This window comes from Lithobates pipiens, unplaced genomic scaffold, assembly GCF_037356315.1.
Source record: "Lithobates pipiens isolate NorthernLeopardFrog02 unplaced genomic scaffold, aLitPip1_a1.2 Scaffold_35, whole genome shotgun sequence".
NCBI lineage: Eukaryota > Metazoa > Chordata > Amphibia > Anura > Ranidae > Lithobates > Lithobates pipiens.
Genome location: NW_027507811.1, coordinates 5,253,256 through 5,275,153, shown reverse-complemented (window position 1 = coordinate 5,275,153; position 21,898 = coordinate 5,253,256). Strand labels below are relative to the sequence as shown.

At 50.9% G+C, this 21,898-nt stretch overlaps 4 protein-coding genes across 4 annotated transcripts in view; 3 read left to right on the top strand and 1 right to left on the bottom strand.

Annotated features, from left to right (window-relative positions):
- Positions 1-21,898, bottom strand: part of LOC143955908 (uncharacterized) — an 865,587-nt gene that overhangs the window by 422,778 nt on the left and 420,911 nt on the right. The window lies entirely within an intron of this gene.
- LOC143955575 (uncharacterized) overlaps positions 1-21,898 on the top strand; it is a 150,014-nt gene that overhangs the window by 103,434 nt on the left and 24,682 nt on the right. The gene's annotated exons all lie outside the window — the stretch shown is intronic.
- LOC143955354 (uncharacterized) overlaps positions 1-21,898 on the top strand; it is a 60,742-nt gene that overhangs the window by 36,926 nt on the left and 1,918 nt on the right. Inside the window, 1 exon segment of the mRNA XM_077465419.1 lies at positions 8,675-8,792. Within this exon segment, the coding sequence (XP_077321545.1) occupies positions 8,675-8,792 (118 nt within the window).
- Positions 2,444-21,637, top strand: LOC143955952 (uncharacterized). The gene is made up of 4 exons (XM_077466078.1): positions 2,444-2,523; positions 20,271-20,537; positions 20,617-20,823; positions 20,948-21,637. Exons 2-4 carry the CDS (start codon positions 20,433-20,435, stop codon positions 21,149-21,151), a joined length of 516 nt encoding a protein of 171 aa, XP_077322204.1. The 5' UTR covers positions 2,444-2,523; positions 20,271-20,432; the 3' UTR covers positions 21,152-21,637.

The following is a 21,898-nucleotide window of genomic DNA, read 5'->3' as shown; positions in this document are numbered from 1 at the left end:
CAACATTGCAAAAAAAAAAAATTCGGGACACTTTTTTGGCAATGTGTGGAGTTGTGGTATAATTAGGGGGTGGGGCATGCGTTTATAGGTGTGGCATAGAAAAAGGTAAAAATGCGGCGCGCCGCAAAAAATGGGCGTAGTTTACGTAAAATAGTGGGCGTGGCTTACATGGGGCGTGGCTCAAAGAGGTATCGTTAGAGTCTGAGATGAATGCGGGATGGAGAGGGAAAGGAGGGGGATGGAGAGAGGGAAGGGGGGGGGAGAGGGAAAGGAGGGGCAGCAGCCCCCCGATCCTACACCACATTAGCAATATGTGTTTGCCAGAGTTTGACAATCAGCAGATAAAGATACTCCAAATACCCGGTGTTGGCGCTTCAATCATCCCGGCGCCATGATTGTTATGGTGTCAGGATGATTGAAGCGCATTATTTCTATTATTACATTGTAATATAAAATGAAATCATTCAACTCACCATAATGCAGAATCAGTGGGAGCCATGAGCGCGTCACTAGCCACGTTGCCTGCCACCAGATGCCATCAGGTGTCCCAAGCGGAGTCCGTCCTTACATCAGGTGCCCCATCAGAGGTACCTTCCTCACATCTGTGTCCATCAGCAGAGCCCCTCCTTACATCTGGTGCCCCTCTGACATCCACAGACTGCCCCCCCACATCCTGCACAGACCGCCCCCCCACATACTCCACATACCTGCCCCCACATACTCCACAGACCGGCCCCCGACATACCACTGGCCCCCAACATCCACAGACTGGCCCCCGACATACAACTGGCCCCCCACATCCCACGACTGGCCCCCACATTCACAGACTGGCCCCCACATTCACAGACTGGCCCCCACATCCACAGACTGGCCCCCACATTCACAGACTGGCCCCCACATCCACAGACTGGCCCCCACATCCACAGACTGGCCCCCACATCCACAGACTGGCCCCCGACATACCACTGGCCCCCACATTCATAGACTGGCCCCCACATCCACAGACTGGCCCCCACATCCACAGACTGGCCCCCCACATTCACAGACTGGCCCCCACATCCACAGACTGGCCCCCACATTCACAGACTGGCCCCCCACATTCATAGACTGGCCCCCACATCCACAGACTGGCCCCCACATTCACAGACTGGCCCCCCACATTCACAGACTGGCCCCCACATTCACATACCATGACTGTCACTGGCCCCCGACATACCACTGGCCCCCACATTCACAGACTGGCCCCCGACATCCACATACCATGACTGTCACTGGCCCCGGACATCCGACTGGCCCCCGCCCCGACATCCACATTGTAGACTGGCCCCCGACATGCCGCCGTAGACATTTAACCGTTGCGCCGCCCACCGCCCTTTACACTCACTGACATAAACACAGGTGTGGCGCCACAGGTGTAGACCAACTTCTGGTCTTCTTAAAAACCTCTAGCGACCGGCGGCAAAAAAACGGGAAATTCAATTTCCCGGGACAAACCGAATTTCGCGGGACATTTCCCGGGACAAAATTAATTTGGGACAAATGTCCTAAGCGCGGGAATGTCCCGCGAAATTCGGGACAGTTGGCAACTATGGAGATGGACGTCACATGGGGGATGAGGCCGTGCTTAATGCACTCAGGGTTAATGCAAAGTAGGAGGGAATTAATATAAATTATGGTTAAAGAGCCAATCAGCGGCTCTTTACCATGTGATCAATCACAGCTGATTACAATGTAAACACAAGCCGGTTATCTGCGTTCCTTTCTTAATGCTGACAGCGTGCAGAGAGGAGAGGGGAGACGATAACTGGCTTGCATTAATTGGACATGGGCACTGATACACATAGCACTAATTATCAGTGCAGTCTTAACAGTGCCCGCCAGCGCTGCCAATCAGTGCCCACTAGTGCTGCAAATAAGTACCCACCAGTGCTGCCAATCAGAGCTCATCAGTGATTTGTGTGAAAAAAAAAATAAAAAAATGTCATATGACCGCGCAATTACATGACCGCGCAATTGTCATTCAAAGTGTGACAGCGCTGAAAGCTGAAAATTGTCCTGGGCAGGAAGGGGGTGAAATTGCCCTGTAGGTAAGGGGTTAATGTTGCTAGCAGTTTTTCGAGTATCCCGAACCCCGAGTTCTACAAGCAATTCATTACAAAAGACAAATCCTGAGACTGTTTATTGGTGCCGGAGTGAATGGACAGTTGCTTGGGTGTTTGGGGGGCCTCTGTACTGTATGAAAAACAACCAGATATCATCAGTGGCTCCTGCGGGGGGAGCACTACACATCTATAAGGATATACAGTATATACACAGTATATACACACACAGAACAAAGTCGTGTTCACACTACGAGACGTTTCTCAGGGGCTGCAGTTCCTCTGATCTCCACAAGATGGTGATCTCACTTCCACCCAGACAGGAAGTCTCTATGGAAGACAGGAAGTGATGTCAGCTAGAGACAAAGGAAGCTCCTTGTGATACGAGGTAGAGGTGACGTCGCTGAAAGTGGCAGCAGAGGAGGTAATAAGATCTTATTTTATATTTACACCCAGTAAACCCCCCGTCATGTGACATCTTTTATCTCCACCAGATGATGATACACACACACATATATATTATTATTAATACATGGGTGTAACATTATCGACCCCCTACAGTTTGGCTTCCGACCACAACATTCCACTGAAACTGCCCTACTAAAACTCACCAATGACCTACTAACTGCTGAAACCAATGGGCACTACTCCATCCTCGTACTCTTAGCCCTTGTACACACGGTCGGAGAATCTGTCGGAATGAGTCTTATCGGACCGTGTCGTCAGATAATCCGACTGTGTGTGGTATGCATCGGACTGATTCCGTCCGAATCTCCGTCCGACCCAATTTTCCAACATGTTGGAAATATTTCCCGACCAACTGGGCCGGACGGACCTAATCCGATCATGTGTAGAGCATTTTCATCGGACCAAGTGCCACGCATGCTCAGATCAAATTCCTACATCAAAGCTATTGGCTACAAGCCTGAATGTAGTCCCGTCGTAACGAAATTACGTCATCACGTTCTTAAAGATCGGATTTTTCGCCAACTTGGCCCGACCGTGTGTATGCAACAGTTTCGGACACAATCCGTTGGACTAAATATGACGGGCAAAATCCGACGGATTTGGTTGCCAAAATCTCCGACCGTGTGTACGTGGGCTAAGACCTCTCTGCTTCCTTCGACACAGTTGACCACCTGCTCCTCCTCAGCAAACTCCACTCCCTTGGCCTCTGTGATTCTGCTTTATCCTGGTTCTCCTCCTACCTATCTCAGCGCACTTTCAGTGTCACTTACAACTCCATCTCCTCCCCCCTTCCTCTCTCTGTTGGTGTACCCCAAGTTTCCATCCTTGGGGGGGTCCCTCCTATTTTCACTCTATACCTCTTCCCTGGGCAGCTGATAACCTCCCATGGCTTCCAACACCACCTCTACGCTGATGACACCCAGATCTACCTCTCCACTCCTCAACTCACCCCCTCGATAATCCTCACGGATCTCAAACTTACTGAATGACATATCGGTAGGGATGCACCGATGCCACTTTTTTGACACCGAGTACGAGTACCGATACTTGACATCATGTACTCACCGATACCTATCGCCTACGAAGAGGGGTGGTTTGGGAGGTGGCGGGGGTTGTTGTTTGGGAGCCGGGTGATGGCAGGGTGGGAGGGGAGGGGTAGGAGAGGGCAAGGTAGTTGGGGGTGGGGTGAAATAGGCATTGTCTGTAGTGGGAGAGTTTAGATGGAAAAGGCTGTGATTGCTGGGGGGGGGGGGGGAATGGGGATAGGAGGGTTATTGGGATACATGGGGGCAGAGGTGACAGCTGGTAGAGGGAAGGAGGAGACAACAGGCAGAAGTGACTGCAGGCATGGTATAGGCGACAGTCAGAGACTGCAGGCATGGTACAGGAGACAGTCAGGGACTGAAGGCATGGTATAGGAGACAGCCTGGTACTGCAGGTATCGTGCAGCAAGGAAACAATGCTTGTGGGCTGTTAGGATGGGCGGGCCTGCACCTAGCGATGCCAATGAGAGGAGGAGGTGGAGAAGGCACTGTCCGGAGGGGAGGAGGAGGCGGGGAAGGAACTGTCCAGAGGGGAGGAGGAGGCGGGGAAGGAACTGTCCAGAGGGGAGGAGGAGGCGGGGAAGGAACTGTCCGGAGGGGAGGAGGAGGCGGGGAAGGCACTGTCCGGAGAGGAGGCAAGGAAGGAACTGTGCGGAGGGGAGGAGGAGGAGGGGAAGGCACTGTCCAGAGGGGAGGAGGAGGCGGGGAAGGAACTGTCCGGAGGGGAGGAGGAGGCGGGGAAGGCACTGTCCGGAGGGGAGGAAGGAACTGTGCGAAGGGGAGGAGGAGGTGGGGAAGGCAATGTCCGGAGGGGAGGGGGAGGCAGGGAAGGCACTGTCCTGAGGGGAGTAGGAGGCAGGGAAGGAACTGTCCAGAGGGGAGGAAGAGGCGGGGAAGTCACTGTCCGGAGGGGAGGAGGAGGCAAGGAAGCAACTGTGCGGAGGGGAGGAGGAGGTGGGGAAGGCAATGTCCGGAGGGGAGGAGGAGGCGGGGAAGGCACTGTCCGGAGGGGAGGAGGAGGCGGGGAACGAACTGTGCGGAGGGGAGGAGGAGGCGGGGAAGGCACTGCCTGGAGGGGAAGAGGTGGCGAGAAGGAGCTGTCTGGAGGGGAGGAGGAGGAGGCGGGCAAGGCAATGTCCAGAGGGGAGGAGGAGGCGGGAAAGAACAGTGCGGAGGGGAGGAGGAGGCGAGGAAGGCAATGTCCGGAGGGGAGGAGGAGGCGGGGAAGGCACTGTCCGGAGGGGAGGAGGAGGCGGGGAACAAACTGGGGAGGAGGAGGCGGGAAATGAACTGTGCGGAGGGGAGGAGGAGGCGGGGAAGGAACTGTGCGGAGGGGAGGAGGAGGCGGGGAAGGAAATGTGCGGAGGGGAGGAGGAGGCGGGGAAGGAACTGTGCGGAGGGGAGGAGGAGGCGGTTAAGGAACTGTGCGGAGGGGAGGAGGAGGCGGGGAAACAACTGTGCGGAGGGGAGGAGGAGGTGGGGAAAGAACTGTCCGGAGGGGAGGATGAGGTGGGGAAGGAACTGTCCGGAGGGGAAGAGGAGGCAGGGAAGGAACTGTGCGGAGGAGGAGGAGGGGAAGGAACTGTGGGGAGGGGAGGAGGAGGCGGGGAAGGAACTGTGCGGAGGGGAGGAGGAGGCGGGGAAGGAACTGTGCGGAGGGGAGGAGGAGGAGGGGAAGGAACTACCTGGAGGGGAGGAGCAGGCGGTCCGCTTCCAAGTGACATCACTTCCGGTACCGATACTCTCCAAAATGGCTAGTATCGGCGCCGATACCGGTATTGGTATCAGTGCATCCCTACATATCGATATGGAGGTCACACCACTTCCTCAAACTCAATCTTTCTAAAACTGAGCTTTTAATATTTCCTCCTTTCTGCCCCTCCCCCCATGACTTTACCATTAATATCAACAGCACAACCATTGGTCCCTCCACACATGCCGGGGTCCTGGGTGTAATCCTTGACTCTGACCTCTCCTTCAGCCCCCACATCCAATCACTGGCTAAATCATGCCGCCTTCACCTCCGCAACATCTCCAGAATTCCACCTTCCTGACTAACGACACCACAAAGCAACTCGTTCACTCCGCGATTATTTGCCGTCTGGACTACTGCAACTCTCTCCTTAATGGCCGACCCTTACACAGGCTCCTCCCCCCTTCAGTCTATTATGAATTCTGCTACTAGACTAATACACCTCACTAATCGATCCGTGACTGCCGCCCCTCTCTGCCAATCCCTTCACTGGTTTCCCCTCCCCCACCGTATAAAATTCAAAATGCTAATCATAACATACAAAGCAAGCCACAACATCCCCCCCATCTACATCACCAACTTCATCTGCAGATATCACCCAAATCATCCCCTCCGCTCCTCCGAGGACCTCCTGCTCTCTAGCGCCCTTGTTTCCTCCTCCCATGCTCACCTTCAAGACTTATCCAGAACCTCTCCCATCCTCTGAAACTCCCTGCCCCGATATATATACGATCAGCCCCTACCCTGTCCACGTCAAGGACTTCTCCAGAGCCTCTCTCATCCTCTGGAACTCCCTGCCCCCAGTATGTCCGATCAGCCTCTACCCTGTCTACCTTCAAGACTTCTCCAGAGCCTCTCCCATCCTTGAGAACTCCCTTCCCCCGGTATATCCGATCAGCCCCTAACCTGTCCAGTTTTAGAAGATCCCTGAAAACTCACTTATTCAGGGAAACCTATCCCACACTCACCTAACAACTGTCGCAGAGCCACCCCCATCAAATCATTCTCTGCAGCTATTACCTTTTGTACCACCACCCCTTCCCTTTAGAATGTAAGCTCTACGAGCCGGGTCCTCCTGTACCTTTTGTATTGAACTGTAATTGTGTTATCCCCCCCCCCATACATTGTAAAGCGCTGAGTAAACTGTTGGCGCTATATAAATTGTGTATAATAATATAATATAATAATTATTATACAGGATTTATATTGTGCCAGCAGTTTGCACAACGTGAGGGCAGACGGTACAGTTAGAATACAGGAGGAATTAAAGGGCCCTGATCCTTAGAGCTTACAATCTAAAAGGGAGGGTCAATAGATACAAAAGACAATAACAGTGGGGGATGGGCTGATGGAGGAAATAGAAGTCCAGTTGTTAGTTGGGGGTATGAAGGCTTCTCTGAAGAGAGTGACCAGGGAGTGGGTTAGCAGCTTTGTGGTGTCATCGGTTAGGAAGGGGCGTATTTTGGAGATGTTGCGAAGGTTGAGGGCTTGAGGCAGCATGCTTTGGACGGGGGGCCAAAAGGAGAGTTCAGAGTCCAGGATTACACCTAATACACTGGCATGAGGGGATGGGTTGATGGTTGTGCCATCGATCTTGACCGATAAGTCAGAGGAAGGGGCACATGGGGGAGGAAATATTATGAGCTCAGCTTTGGATAGATTGAGTTGAAGGAAGTGGTGTGACATCCAGACTGATATGTCTGTCAGTAAATTAGTGATGCGGTGAGGAGACTGATGGAGTGAGTTGAGGGGTAGAGAGATAGATTTGGGTGTAATCAGCGTAGAAATGGTATTGGAAGCCATGGAGGCTATCAGCTGACCCAGGGAGGAGGTGTAGAGGAGAATAGGAGAGGTCCAAGAACAGAACCTTGGGGGACCCCGACGGAGAAAGGAAGAGGAGAGGAGGAAGTAGAATTGTAAGTGACGCTGAAGGTTCAATGAGATAGATGTGATGAGAACCAATGAAGAGTACAGTCACAGAGACCAAAGGAGTGGAGTTTTTTTTAAGGAGAAGGATGGGGTGGTCCACTGTTTCAAAGGCAGCATAGAGGTCCAGGAGTAGGAATACAGAATAGTGTCCATTGGTTTTGGCCATTAGTAGACCAATTGTGAGTTTTAGGAGAGCAGTTTCTGTGGATCGTTGAAAGTGAAATGCAGACTGAAGGAGATCTAGAAGGTTATTCTCAGCGAGATGGCTGCTCAGTTGGTTGTAGACCGGACTGCCTGACACCCTGAATGGGTGCCTCTGCAAAACAGTGCCTCCTGCCCCCCCAAACCCTTCCAACAGACCGGTAGCTAATACCAGCCCATTGCCCCAAGAATCGTACACAGTCAAGATGTTGAGGTAAGACCAAAGGAATAACTCTTCATTGAAACCCAGACACATACTTTGTACAGCAGAGATCTCATCACGAATTGTATCAATCTTATTTTTGAAGTGATTGGTGATCTCCCGGGCAGTGAGTGAGTCAGTAGGTGGAGGCGGTGGAGGACGAAGTAGAGAGTTGAAGGTAGAGAAGAGCTGATGGGGACAGGACGATAAGTTGGTAATGAGAGCAATAAAATAGGTCTGCTTGGCAGTGCTGAGACAGGACTTGTATTTTTGGAAGGCAGATTTACGTTGGTTGAAGTCTTTCTAATGCCGCGTAACACACGATCGGAATTCTCGTCGGAAAAAGCTCTGATGGTTTTCCCAACGGAATTCCGACGGAATTCGGCTCAAGCTGTCTTGCCTACACACGGTCACATCAAATTCCGATCATTTACAACGCGGTGACGTACAACACGTACCATGTGACTAGAAAAGGGAAGTTCAGTAGCCAGTAGCCAATAACTTCCGTCTCGTAGTTGAATCTGAGCATGCGTGATTTTTTGGCGTGTCGGAATTGCATTACACACGATCAGAATTTCCAATAGAGAGTTTTTCCATCTGGAAAATTGAGAACGTGCTATCAATTTTTGGCTGGCGGAAATTCGGACAGCTAAATTCCAATGGAGCGTACACACCGTTGCATTTTCCGATGAAAAGCTCTCATCAGTCTTTTTCTGGCCGGAATTCCGATCACGTGTACGCGGCATAAGACTTAGCCGTACACTACAGGCGCTCAAGAGTGCGGCTATGTTTTTTCAGACTGGTGTCATCGGTTTGCCAAGGTTGTTTACTATCCCCACTAGAATAGAGGGTAAAATGTCCATCAGGACTGGTGATGCCACTCGTATGCGTTCCTTGATGAGCCAATCGAGGGCACATCCTGCTGTGCGACATGTGAGCAAATTGTTTCTCTGGAAGCCCAGATCTTGGTTCTGAAGAGTCAGGTAACAACACTGAGAAGCATTAGCAACCTGGAGAGGAGTTTGGGCATTACCCAGCAGATGCTGGCGGGGGCCAGCCTAGAGGAGGTTGGAGAGACGGAAGCACAGGAACCAGAGGTAAGTAGCTGGGTGACAGGAGGAGGGGTAGAGGAAAGAGTGTTAGAGAGGCCAGTCCTGAGTTGGTACACCCCAACAAATATGCCAAGTTGCATGATGATGGGGATATAAGCTCAGGGTGGGCAGTGCTGGAGCAGGCGCTCCTTCCCTAGCTGCCTGGGAAGTGACAGCTCCAGTACGGAGGAGAGCGGTGATACAGGTAAGGCCAGACAAGTGCTGGTAGTGGGAGACTCAATTACTAGGAGGGCAGAGAGGACAATCTGTCTGTCATGGTTATGCAATAGTTTGTCTGCTTACCTGTTCCCATGTGTTCATCTAGAGACCAGCCGACCCTCACCTGTCTGCTTTTGTAATCCATCCTCTGGCATGACTCCACCCTAGCTCCTATCAGGGAGCTCTATATTAACCTGTGCACTGCAAGCCAACCCTGCTGATCAACCTCTGTGTGTTAGCTTCCTGTTACCTGCCGTGTGCTTTTCTGTTGTTCCGTTACCGACTTTGGCGTGTCCTTGACTATCCCTGTTTGCCTGTGATCCTGACCTTTTGGCGTGTCCCTGACTATTCCTGTCTGCTTGTGGCCCCGACCTTGGCTTTTTCCCTCACTATCCCTATCCTCCTGTTGCCTACTGTGGGTGTGAGCTGGGGGACCCTGGGGGTCGCGACCTGGAGCCAGTTTCAGCCAAGTCCATCCTCACCACTAGAGGCGCTGGTGAACACCTGCTGGCTCTTAGACTCCGTGCCCCAGGGAATCACTTACGCTCTAACCCTAGTGGGATCTGTCCCCCGTCTGCAGCAGTCAGCCATAGGGTCCACAACCTTGCGGTGCACTCCTGATCCCTATGGTGTGCATCTGTCACCTCGCCTCAAGGTGACCTGACACTGTCAGAAAGAAGGTTACCGAACGGTATGTTGTCGGGTTCGGCACATCATGGATCGGGTGGAAAGATTACTGGGCGGGGCTGGGGAGGACCCAGCGGACATGGTACATGTTGGTACCAATGACAAAGTGAGAGGAAGGTGGAGAGCCCTAAAAAGTGATTTGAGGGGCTTGGGAAATAGATTGAGGAAAAGGACCTCCAAGGTGGTTTTCTCTGACATACTACCTGTACCTCGAGCCACACCAGAGAGGCAGCAGGAGCTTAGGGAACTGAAGACGTGGTTGAGGATCTGGTGCAGGAATGAGGGATTTGGTTCCTGGAGGACCGGGCTGACTTCTCAGTTGGTTACCGGCTCTTGAGTAAGGACGGGCTTCACCTTAATGGGGATGGTACAGCTCTATTGGGACGTAAGATGGCCACAAAGCTGGAGGGGCTTTTAAACTAGGTGTTGGGGGGGGGGGGGGTCAGAGGAAGCAATAGCCAGCAGCGAGCAAAGGACAGAGGGTGATAGTGGAGTCACCAGTGATAACACAGCCGTGACTTCTAATCCTGGGGTGGGGGAATGGACAATTCCAAAACGAAACCAGAGGAAACATAGGGAGAAAATAATTTGCACTCATACAACACCGAGAGAAGTATACACGAATGCTAGGAGTCTAGCTAAGAAAATGGAGGAACTGGAGGTTCCATCACACGAGGAGGACTTGGACTTTGCGGGAATAGCAGAAACTTGGTTTGACGGCGCACGCGATTGGCTGGCCAATATACAGGGGGTGTTCCTTGTATCGGAAGGACGTAGAAGAGGGGGAGGGGTGTGTCTATATGTCAAACGCGATGAAAGGGTGGTAGAGAGGAGCGATATTATGGATGGGACGAGGGGGGAGGTGGAATCAGTAGGGGTAGAACTTCAAATAGAAGAAGTAAGTGGGAAATTAATAGTGGGGGTATGCTATAGGCCACCCAACCTGAAGGAGGAGCGGTTCCTACTATCACAGGTAGAAATGATAATGAAAATGATAAATGGTTTTTCAAATGTTTTACAAATAAATATATGAAAAGTGTGGGGGGGGGGGGCATTTGTATTCAGCCCCCTTTACTCTGATACCACTTACTAAAATCTAGTGGAACCAATCGCCTTCAGAAGTCACCTAATTAGTAAATAGAGCCCACCTGTGGGTCATTTCATCTCAGTATAAATACAGCTGTTCTGTGAAGCCCTCAGAGGTTTGTTAGAGAACCTTAGTGAACAAAGAACATCATGAAGGCCAAGGAACACACCAAACAGGTCAGGGATAAAGTTGTGGAGAAGTATAAAGCAGGGTTGGGTTATGGAAAACAATCTCCCAAGCTTTGAACATCTCACGCAGCTCTGGAAAATGGAAAGAGTATGGCACAACTGCAAACCTACCAAGACATGGCCGTCCAACCTAAACTGACCAGGCCGGGCAAGGAGAGCATTCATCAGAGAAGAGCCAAGAGGTCCATGGTAACTCTGGAGGAGCTGCAGAGATCCACAGCTCAGGGGGGAGAATCTGTCCACAGGACAACTATTAGTCGTGCTCTCCACAAATCTGATTAATGGGGAAATATCCCACAGGAGCAGATATAAACTGACCTCAGACGTTTATGCAGTATCAAAATTGAATCAGTTTATTGGACACAGAAAATTACAAAGACAAACAGCTTTTTTGCTCATCGGATGTAATAAGTCAGGCGTTGCGTCACTAAACACGTGACTTCGTCAAAGGGTCACCCTTTGACGAAGTCACGCGTTCGGTGACGCAACGCGTCGGGGTGGGAGCCAGGTGTCGTCACTTCCGGTCGCAGCTGAGACCGGAAGTACTCTACGGAAGCTGTTCATACGATTTTTAAACTAAGTTACTACTTTTTTTTTTTTTAATAAATGGAATTGAACTCTTACACTATGGAGCCCCTTCTCTTTGTTGCATGACTTATTACACCTGATGAGCCTGGAATATACCCCTGGTACCAGTATTGCTGAGGGTATCTGTGGGAGTCGATCGATTGATGAGGAACCACTGTTTTACCCATACCAAGGCTTGATTTGACCCGCAGGGGGGTCTTTGTATGAGGTGAGAGGCTGGGGCAAAGGATTGGCGCACCGCGGATGGTGATAACAATTGGATGAAGTGGATTTCGTTTCGGTCGCTTTGCACATGCACTTCCTTCCTCCTATATGAACGGTCGCTTTGGAGTTTTCACTTGCTTTTTTTGGATTTTATTGCAGTAACAGCACTTTTGGAGTTTGCACTTTTTTTTTTTTTTTGAAAACAGGAGTGCTTTATTTCAAAAATATCATAACAGAATACAAAACAACATAAGGCATAGGAACAACTCAATCGTACCGACAAGCAGTTACAGATTAGCATGGTAGTTCAGCGTGTCATACAATAGAAGAAGGATATTCGAATACCCCTACAATGAGGCCCAGAGCAGATCATCCGGCAATAGACATAATACAGAAGATATACCCAAACATATAAGCTGAGAACAACCCAGTAGTCATCATTGGAAGGAAAAAGGGGTAGGGGCGGAGGAGGGAAGAAGCAACATAGGGGGAACACAGGGGGGGGGGGGAAAGGGGGGGGGACCCACCAAAGGGGAGGAGGGGGAAAGGGGGGGGGAAGCAAACCCCGGGAAACTGAAGGGCAGGCAATCCAAGATCCCAACTCCATCCTCATGTGGCTGCCCCGGAGGTCCACGGGAGCCAGATCTTGTCAAACTTCCACGGACAACCCCGATTATGGTACGTTAGTTTGTATAATGGGAGGGCAGCATCAACTGCACGTTCCCATCGGGCTACACTTGGGGGGCGCTCCGAGAGCCACTTGCACAAAATCGCCTTCTTCGCATAGAAGAGGAGATAGGAGGTCAATAGTTTAGAGTAATATGGTGTGAGTTCATCCGGATGAATTCCCAATAAGGCTAGTTCAGGAGTCCGAGGGACCCCTAACCCCAGCCGGATATTCAAGTGATCAAAAACGCCTAACCAGAAGTCCTCCAGCCGCCGACACTCCCAGAACATATGCAGGAACGTTCCAACCTCAGTTCGACACCTGGGGCAATAGGGGTCTCTAGTGGGATATATTCTTGACAAACGTACAGGAGTGAGGTACACCCGATGGAGAAATTTCGTCTGGATGAGTTTATCACTTGCTGATATGGGCAGTTTAGTGCCCCTCTCCAGGCATTCCTCCCAGTCTTCCTTCTCCAGAGCAGGGATATCAGCTTGCCATTTGGACCAAAGCAAATTCAACCTCGCCGGTTCAGCCGGGAAGACCACCCGGTACAGATCCGAGAGAGGTTTTTTTGGGCCCTCCCCTGTGAATAATTCCTCCAGGGGAGTGGACTGCAGGGTTGGGGACACAGAGAACTGAGCTCTAACCGCATGCCGCAGCTGGAGGTATCTGAAATACATCCAACCAGGCAGAGCGTGCGATTCTGCCAGCCGAGCAAACGGAGGCAACCCTCCCGACGACAGGATATCGCCCAGCGTAGAGATTCCAAATCGCGCCCAAACCTGCGGATCCGGGATTGACCTAAAGTGCGGCAGGGTTGGGTTATCCCACAGTGGCTGGGCCGGAGACCAGCAGTCCGGTCTCGCAAACCTCCTCCCCGCTACTCACCAAACCCTGAGCGTCGTCCTCGTCGGGCCGGGGAGCGTTGTGTTTACCGCCACCCCCCTGTAAACCAGCCCCTGCAGGTCCGTAAGCGAGCCCACAACAGCCGCCTCCAGTCTTACAGCCCCGTTCGATCTCGACGCCACAAACCACCACGAAACCGTGACCAGTATAGCCGCCCAGTAGTAAGCCCTTAAGTTGGGGAGAGAGAGGCCGCCCACACTCGTTGGAGACTGTAGAACAGATCTAGCCAGCCTGGGGGACGATCCGTTCCATAGAAAAGACCCAATGAGCTTATCCGCCTCCCTGAAAAAAAACCCCGGAATCCAGCTGGGACAATTACGAAAAATATAATTAAATTTAGGGAGGAGTACCATTTTCAAAATATTTATGCGCCCTATGAGATTCAATGGGAGTCCGGACCAGGATTGGCACCTCTCCCGCAGTGTGTGGAGAAGAGGGAGGACATTTAGAGCATAGTACCGGGCAGGATCCCTAGTCACCGTCACCCCGAGATATTTGAATTCGGTAGCCCTCTGCAAAGGGATACCACCGGCCGGCGTGGACATCCGGTCATCCACAGGGAACAAGATTGATTTGGACCAATTTATACAAATTCCCGAAAAGGAACCAAATTTGTTAAAAATCTCGAGAGCCTCTGATAGCGACGGACCCGTATCATTTAAATAAAGAAGGGCGTCGTCGGCGTACAGGGAAATCCGTTCTTCCAGGCCCCCCTTCCGAAAACCCCTAATAACCGACGACTCTCTAATAAGGATTGCCAGGGGTTCCAGGGCCAGGGCAAACAACCCCGGCGATAGAGGGCACCCCTGCCGGGTACCCCATCTGCAGGGAGAGGGGCTCCGATAGCCAAGCGTTAGTGCGCACCCTGGCCCTGGGAGCCCTGTAAAGCAATCTGATCCATCTCGTAAATACAGGGCCGAACCCGAAGCAACCGAGCACCTCCCAGAGGAAACCCCACTCCACCGAGTCAAATGCCTTCTCGGCATCGAGAGAGGCAATTGCACGGGGCCCCGGTGTCTCATGAACTATAGAGAGGTTAAGGAACAAACACCTAATGTTGATATCGGTGCCTTTTCCAGGCATAAAACCCATTTGATCGGCGTGGATCAGGGTCGAAATCACCGAGTTCAATCTAGTGGCCAGAATCTTCGCTAATAACTTGGCATCCACATTTAAAAGAGAAATTGGACGGTAAGCCCCACAATCCCGAGGGTCCTTGCCCGGTTTTGGAATGAGGACAATGATAGCATCCCTCATAGAGTCCGGGAGGGAGTCCTCATCTCCAAGCCCGTCAAGGAGGCGCTTAAATTTAGGAGCCAGCACATCGCTATGTTGGGAGTAAAACTCCGCCGGTAGACCGTCAGCACCCAGAGCCTTGCCCGCTTGAAGGCCTCCAATCGCCAATTGGATCTCCTCCAGCGTGATCACCCCGTCTAGCATCGTCCTCTGCTCTGCAGACAATACCGGAAAGGGGATGTCCGCCAGATAGTCCGTCAGTGCTGCATCTGAATAACCCCGCCTAGACTCATACACCCCTTTAAAAAATTCGTAAAATCTATTATTAATGTCTTCAGGGGAGGTGAGCTCCCGTCCCTGAGCATCTCGAACACTGGCAATGTGTGTGGAAGCCGAGCGAACCCTCGCCAGCCATGCCAACAGCCTACCGTTCTTGTTGCCATGTTCAAAGATCCGCTGCTTAGAGTGTAGCAGCGAATCCTGAGTCTGAGAAACAGCCAGTAGGGACACATCTCGGACTGCCTCCTGCCACTTCCGATAGGCCTCCTCCCCTCCCGTGCGAACATACTCTGCCTCCCACCTGCCACACCTCCCCTCCAGGTCCGTAAGGGATTTAGACTCTTCCCTGCGCTGTGAGGCAATATTGGAGATGTAATGTCCCCGGAGCACCGCTTTAAATGAGTCCCACACAATAGAGCCCTTCTCAAAGTCAGCATTATGCTGCCAAAAATTACTGACAGCCTCTTCAGTACTCTCCCGCAACCGCTCATCAGTGGCCCAGAACCCGGACAGACGCCACACCCTCGAATTAGGCGGGCGGGACAATGATAAGGTAAGCATGAGTGGGGCATGGTCAGAGATTCCCCTAGGCAGGTGTCGCACAGACCTGGTCCATCTCAGAGCCCCAGGAGAGGCATAGGCCAGGTCTATGCGAGACATCGCCCGGTGAGTAGCAGAGTGGCAAGTGAATTCGCGGTCACTGGGATGAAAGTGGCGCCAGAGATCGGTGAGAGAGAAGGTGTCAGCCCAACTCTATAGTTCCCCACTAGCCCGGGAGGTAGAGCGCAGTCTGTCCAGGTCCTGCTGAGGCACCAAGTTAAAATCCCCAACCAAGAGAATCTCCGAGGTGTGAAACCCCAAGGCCAAATGCATGATATCATATAACAACTGCCCATTTGCCGGGGGGGGAGGTAGAGTCCCACCAACACCATATCTTTATCATATACAGACAAATGTAGAAGCACAAACCGGCCCCCAGGGTCCGTCCGCACCTCCTTGACCTGGACCGGGAGGGACCTGTGGATCAGGACACTGACACCTCTAGCGTAGTTGGAATAAGTGCCGTGGTAGTGAGTGCCCACCCAGGCCCTACGGACCCCAAGTACCCGCGAGCCAAGCAGGTGTGTTTCTTGAAGTATACAAATGTGGGGGTTGAATCTCTGCAAAAATTTGAACACTAAGGAACGTTTAGTCGCCGAGTTAAGGCCTCGGACATTCCAAGAGATAAGCGAGATCTCACCCATCAGGCCAGGGAAGCATAGCAAGTGTCACAATCCACAGGATCCCACCCCAAACCCCCCCCAACAGACCCCCAAAGAACAGTGCATGTTGAACATATCCATACCAAGCTATATAAAAAAATGAGCATGTCCCCTTGAGCCACAAAGACACTCCAACAGTAAAAAAAACAACAAAAAGAAAGAAAAAAAAAAGCAAAAACACAGCCCCCTCTGCAACGGCAGATATAAACAGTCCCCCCCTCCCCGCACCCCCCCCCCAAATCCGGGGGCACCTTAATCCCCCAAACTAATAACCAAAGCATCTGCTATGGAGGGCACAGAAACATAGCGTGAGGTTCTGTGCAAAGGCACCAGTGGGCCATAGAGATGCTGACCAAGTGTAACAAATCTCCCACCACCCGATGGGGTTCCAAACTTTCGTTGTACCAGATAGTCCCGGGACAACCTCCCCTAGCGGGATACCTACGGGGGAGAAAGTAACCAGTTTAATAGCAAAGCATACACTAGATACATTATATCCCCGGGCTCCAAGCGGCCTCAAGTCCAGGACAATAAAGAAAGCACTTCTCGTGTGTTACTCTCCGCCAAAGCAGCGCATATCGTCCATGGGTCCATGTCTTCGAAGCACCGCCACCGAGTCCAGACCGTGCAAACAGGCTCCAGCAAATCCATCGGAGGTAAACCATCACAGGCTACGATCCGAAAAGGGGGGCCCACGGCAACTGCAGTAGGTATGAACATCAGCCATTCGAGCCAGCAACGGACGATAACGATGCAGGCGTGCGCTTCCCAAACGTTCGTTTAGAGCAAATGTACAGTGGGCAAGTCACGAATACAAGGAGCAATAGATCCCCTCGGAACTCACGACTGACAGGAGAGTCTCACATATGAGGTAAGTAAGAGAGGCCGGGGAGAGAAAAGGACAGGTAAACAAGGACAGAGATGACATCGGACGCGTACCTCCACCACCGAAGCTCACCGACGCGGAGGGAGGGAGTCCAGCCAGGCTGCAGCCTCACGCGGGTCAGTAAAAAATTTGGTAGCCTCTCCATCTTGCACCCGCAGCCGGGCCGGGAAGAGAACGCTGTACTTGATATTACGAGCGTGCAGACCAGCCTTCACATGATCGAACGACCTTCGCAGCTTCTGTGTCTCCAGGGAGTAATCCGGGAACAGCATTAAGGTAGCATTCTGATATTTAAGATCTCCCATCCGACGGGCCGCCCGGAGTGCTTCATCACGATCCCGAAAGTGCAGGAGCCGAAAGATGAGTGTGCGCGGCCGCGCACCCGGAGGACCCGGGGTGGGGGGAACCCGATGCGCCCTCTCCACTGTAAAGTAGGACGAGAATTGCGCCTCAGGAAGAAGGCCTCGCAGCAACTCTTCCACAAATACGGTAGGGTTCCTTCCCTCAACTCCCTCAGGCAGGCCAACGATGCGGAGATTATTCCGTCGATTCCTGTTCTCGGCGTCCTCAGCCTTATACTCCAGGGCCCGCACTCGCGTGTGGAGGGTGCGTATGGACTCCACGTGTTCCGAGGCAAGGTCCTCCACTCTGCTCACGCGTTGCTCCGTCTCCGTCACCCGCGACCTCAGCTTGTCCAGGTCCTGTCGGACCAGGCCAACATCCAGCTGCACAGCCTCAATTTTGTTAGTCAGCGCCGCCTGACAAGAGGCAATAGCCGCCATGACCTCCCGGAATCCAATCTCGGCGTCCACCTCCCGGTCCTCCATCTCAGTTTGGGACGCCATATTGCGCGCCTGCACGAGGGGAGCCGCCGCCTGCAGGGCCAGGGCCGGGGCTTGGTCTGAGTAGGAATGCCTTTTCCCCTTGCGTTTCGTCCTGCCTGACATCCGGAGCTCAGGGATGCAGGTATCGGGTGGGTTCAAAATGCAGAAAGTAGTAGCCGGATAAAAAAGGTCAGCAGAGCTCTGGCAACCACAACCTCTCAGGTCGCCATCTTGGACACGCCCCGGAGTTTGCACTTTATTCATATGCTTGCACTTTATTAGATGTTTAAAATGGATGATCGTTATCGCATATTATGCCATAGATTGTTTACACTTGAGGAGTTACTTTATAGCTTTAGCACATTTCTAGTAGTAATAATTTAGTGTATACACATTTTTTGAGTCGGCGCCACATATATTTTTTTTAATTATTTGATACTTTGTGTGGGAACGTCATCAACGTAACGCTCCCAAATTGAAGCCTATGCACGGTATAGAGAAGATGTGTATACAAGTTCTTCCTCCCCGAGTCCCAGGTGTAGGCTTGCATACGCTGGTTCCCAGGGTGCTCCCATAGAGGTTCCTCTGATTTGCTGGTAGTACTTCCCAAGGTTTTTTTCGAAGTAGTTGTTGCTTAGGACAAGTTCCAGTAGTTCAACTATGACAGTGATGGCAAACCTTGGCACCCCAGATGTTTTGGAACTACATTTCCCATGACGCTCAGGCACTCTGCAGTGTATTTGAGCATTATGGGAAATGTGGTTCCAAAACATCTGGGGTGCCAAGGTTCGCCATCACTGAACTATGAACTCATTCTGGGCCCACCATTTTTCGGCGATGCTTATCAAGAAAGTAGGAGACAACTCTAAGCCCTTGTACACACGGTCGGAGAATCCGTCGGAATGTGTCCTATCGGACCGTGTTGTCGGATAATCCGACTGTGTGTGGTATGCATCGGACTGATTCCGTCGGAATATCCGTTGGACCCAATATTCCAACATGTTGGAAATATTTTCCGACCAACTGGTTCGATCGGACATACTCCGATCATGTGTAGAGAATTTTGGCCGGACCAAGTGCCACGCATGCTCAGATCAAATTCCTACATCAAAGCTATTGGCTACTAGTCCCATCGTAACGAAATTACGTCATCACGTTCTGAATGATTGGATTTTTCGACAACTTAGTCCGACCGTGTGTATGCAACAGTTTCGGACAAGATCCGACAGCCAAAATCCAACAGACAAAATCCGACGGATTTGGTTGGCAGAATGTCCGACCGTGTGTACAGGGGCTTAGACCCCATTCATGAGGTTTTGAGGTATGGAGCATCTCCACATGTTCACCAACTAGTAGGGCCCCCTCAGGAATTACCTTGTGTTGTAACTTTCTAAGGATGTCCGCTGTTTAGCATATAGGTTTTAACTCCACAAATCTGGCGTTTATGGAAGAGCGGCAAGAAGAAAGCCATTGTCGAATAAAAGTCATAAGAAGTCCTGTTTGTAGTTTGTGAGAAGCCATGTGGGGGAGGGGGCAGCAAACATGTGGAAGAAGGTGATCTGGTCAGATGAGACCAAAATTCTATTTTATGGCCTAAAAACAAAATGCTATGTGTGGGGGAAACTAACACCGCCCATCCCCCTGAACACACCATCCCCACTGTAAAAACATGGTGGTGGCAGCATCGTGTGGTGGGGATGCTTTTCTTCAGCAGGGACAGGGAAGCTGGTCAGAGTTGATGGGAAGATGGATGGAGGCAAATACAGGACAATCTTAGAAGAAAACCTGTTAGAGTCGGCAAAAGACTTGAGACCGGGGCGGAGGTTCCCCTTCCAGCAGGACAACGACCCGAAACATCCAGGCAGAGCTACAATGGAATGGTTTACATCAAAGCATATTCATGTGTTAGAATGGCCCAGTCACAGTCCAGACCTAAATCCCATTGAGAATCTGTGGCAGGACTTGAATATTGCTGATCACAGACGCTCTCCATCCAATCTGACAGAGCTTGAGATATTTTACAAAGAAGAAGAATGGGCAGAAATGTCCTCTCTAGATGTGCAAAGCTGGTAGAGACACCCCCAAAAAGACTTGTAGAGGAAGGGGGTTCTAGAAAGTATTGACTCCGGGGGGCGCCATACAAATGTATCCCCCCCCCCCCCCACACACACTTTTCACATTTCTTTGTAAAATATTTTGAAAACCATTTATCATTTTCCTTCCACTTTACAATTATGTGCCAATTTGTGTTGGTCCATCACATAAAATCCCAATAAAATACATTTATGTTTTTGGATGTAACATGAGAAAATGTGGAACATGTTAAGGGGTATGAATATAAAGTAATATCAGAAACCTCAGCATGAAGTGGGGTTTAAATAGAGAGACCTGACCAGTGAGGTGAGGAGGATTCTGGGAATGTCATTTGATTTTACTATTTGTCTTCAGATCTAGAGTTTTCCTCCTGTGAAGTCTGGAGATCACATGACCATCACATTGCCTCCACCTCCCTCCCTGATAGAATAGAGAAATACAAAGAAGATTCTAGAAGTCACCAGAGAGATCATCGAGCTGCTGACAGGAGAGGTGAGCGGAGCCGGGAAGGACGTCATGATGGCCAATCAGCCGCCCCTCACATCTAAAGTTGAGGTTAAAGAAAAAATAAAAGAGGAGGATTCCACACAGGAAGGTCACAACATCCCCCACCATCATCAGGTAGATGATCGACAATTATTGGTAGTTCTGATTTATACACAGCATGATTGTTACAATGAATGTTTTATTATATATTCAGAGTGGAAACCTCGGGGATGATAATATTGATATTAAAGAAGAGTATAAAGAGGAGGATGAGGAGTATGGAGTGATGGAGGAGTTTTCAGAAGGACACAAGGATATGATGGAGCCACCAAATACCAGGAACCCACCAGAGAGATGTCCCCGTCCTCTGTATTCCCGGGATTCCACACAGGAAGGTCACACCATCCCCCACTGTTACAAGGTTGGTGGGATGGAAAATTATAAAACACAGACTCATGGAGACGATGTGTGGATTTTCTATATGATGTCACAATAATAAATCTTCTATCTTACGGATGATATTTTCTCTCATTTTCTTGGTTTAGAGTGGAGATCCAATGGATATAGAATTTGAGGTGAAATCAGAAGAAGAAGAGAGGTATGTGAGGGATGATCAGCAGTCTATGGAGGAGGATGGAATAACGGGGACATTTATAGAGGAGGACACTCCTACAGAGATCAGCACAGGTGGGTCATTAACACTAAATCCATTCCTCCACCCATACTGCTCACTGATTGGTCCAGAGTAGGGCGGGGGCTGGGTGATATCAGCCTGTAATCCCCTGGTCACTTTCCTGAGCTGTGTTCCCCGTCCTGTATTCCTGGATTTCTCTCCGATAATCTTCCTTCTCTGTGCTGCCGACACAATTTATGGATCTAGACTGGATTTATGGAGATTCTGGGGATCAGCAAAATGTTCATTTTCACCATAGATGTTACTAGATCTAGACACCTGGGGTATGTGATTTGGGTCTTCTGCCCCATACCCGGGTCTAATAAGACCTCTGACAGAACAATCCCCCCCGGTGTTACTTACTCTGTTATTAGCTGGCTGTGCCGGGTGGAGGGATATGTCTGTATAGTCTCAGACCCAAGTCACTGAGTGCAGTCTCAGGAGATGGGAGGAGCGGTGTGGGACCTCTGCAACTTGTCTCATGTAAACATTAAGCCACCAATATTATGACTCCTGACCCCTGCACTATATTCTTTCTGTTGTACATTACATACTAATAATCTTTGTATCTCTATTTTAGTAGATGGACGGGAGATGAGGAAAACCTCAGAGGATTGTCTCACTTTGTCTCCAGACTGTAAAGTAGAAGATGAGGACATCACACAGTATAGTCCAGGAGAAAACCCGACTACCTCAAATGTCCATCCGGCACCACACAGTGTAGATGGACCATCGTATTCCTCTTATCCCGAGGAACCTCAGACTGTGCGGGACGGTGCCGGACCATCGTATTCCTCTTATCCCGAGGAACCTCAGACTGTGC

Coding starts and splice junctions, on each gene's coding strand:
- LOC143955952 (XM_077466078.1), top strand. CDS start 20,433: ATGATGGCCAATCAGCCGCCCCTCACATCTAAAGTTGAGGTTAAAGAA. Junction 20,538..20,616: donor ACATCCCCCACCATCATCAG/GTAGATGATCGA, acceptor TTATATATTCAG/AGTGGAAACCTCGGGGATGA. Junction 20,824..20,947: donor CCATCCCCCACTGTTACAAG/GTTGGTGGGATG, acceptor TTCTTGGTTTAG/AGTGGAGATCCAATGGATAT.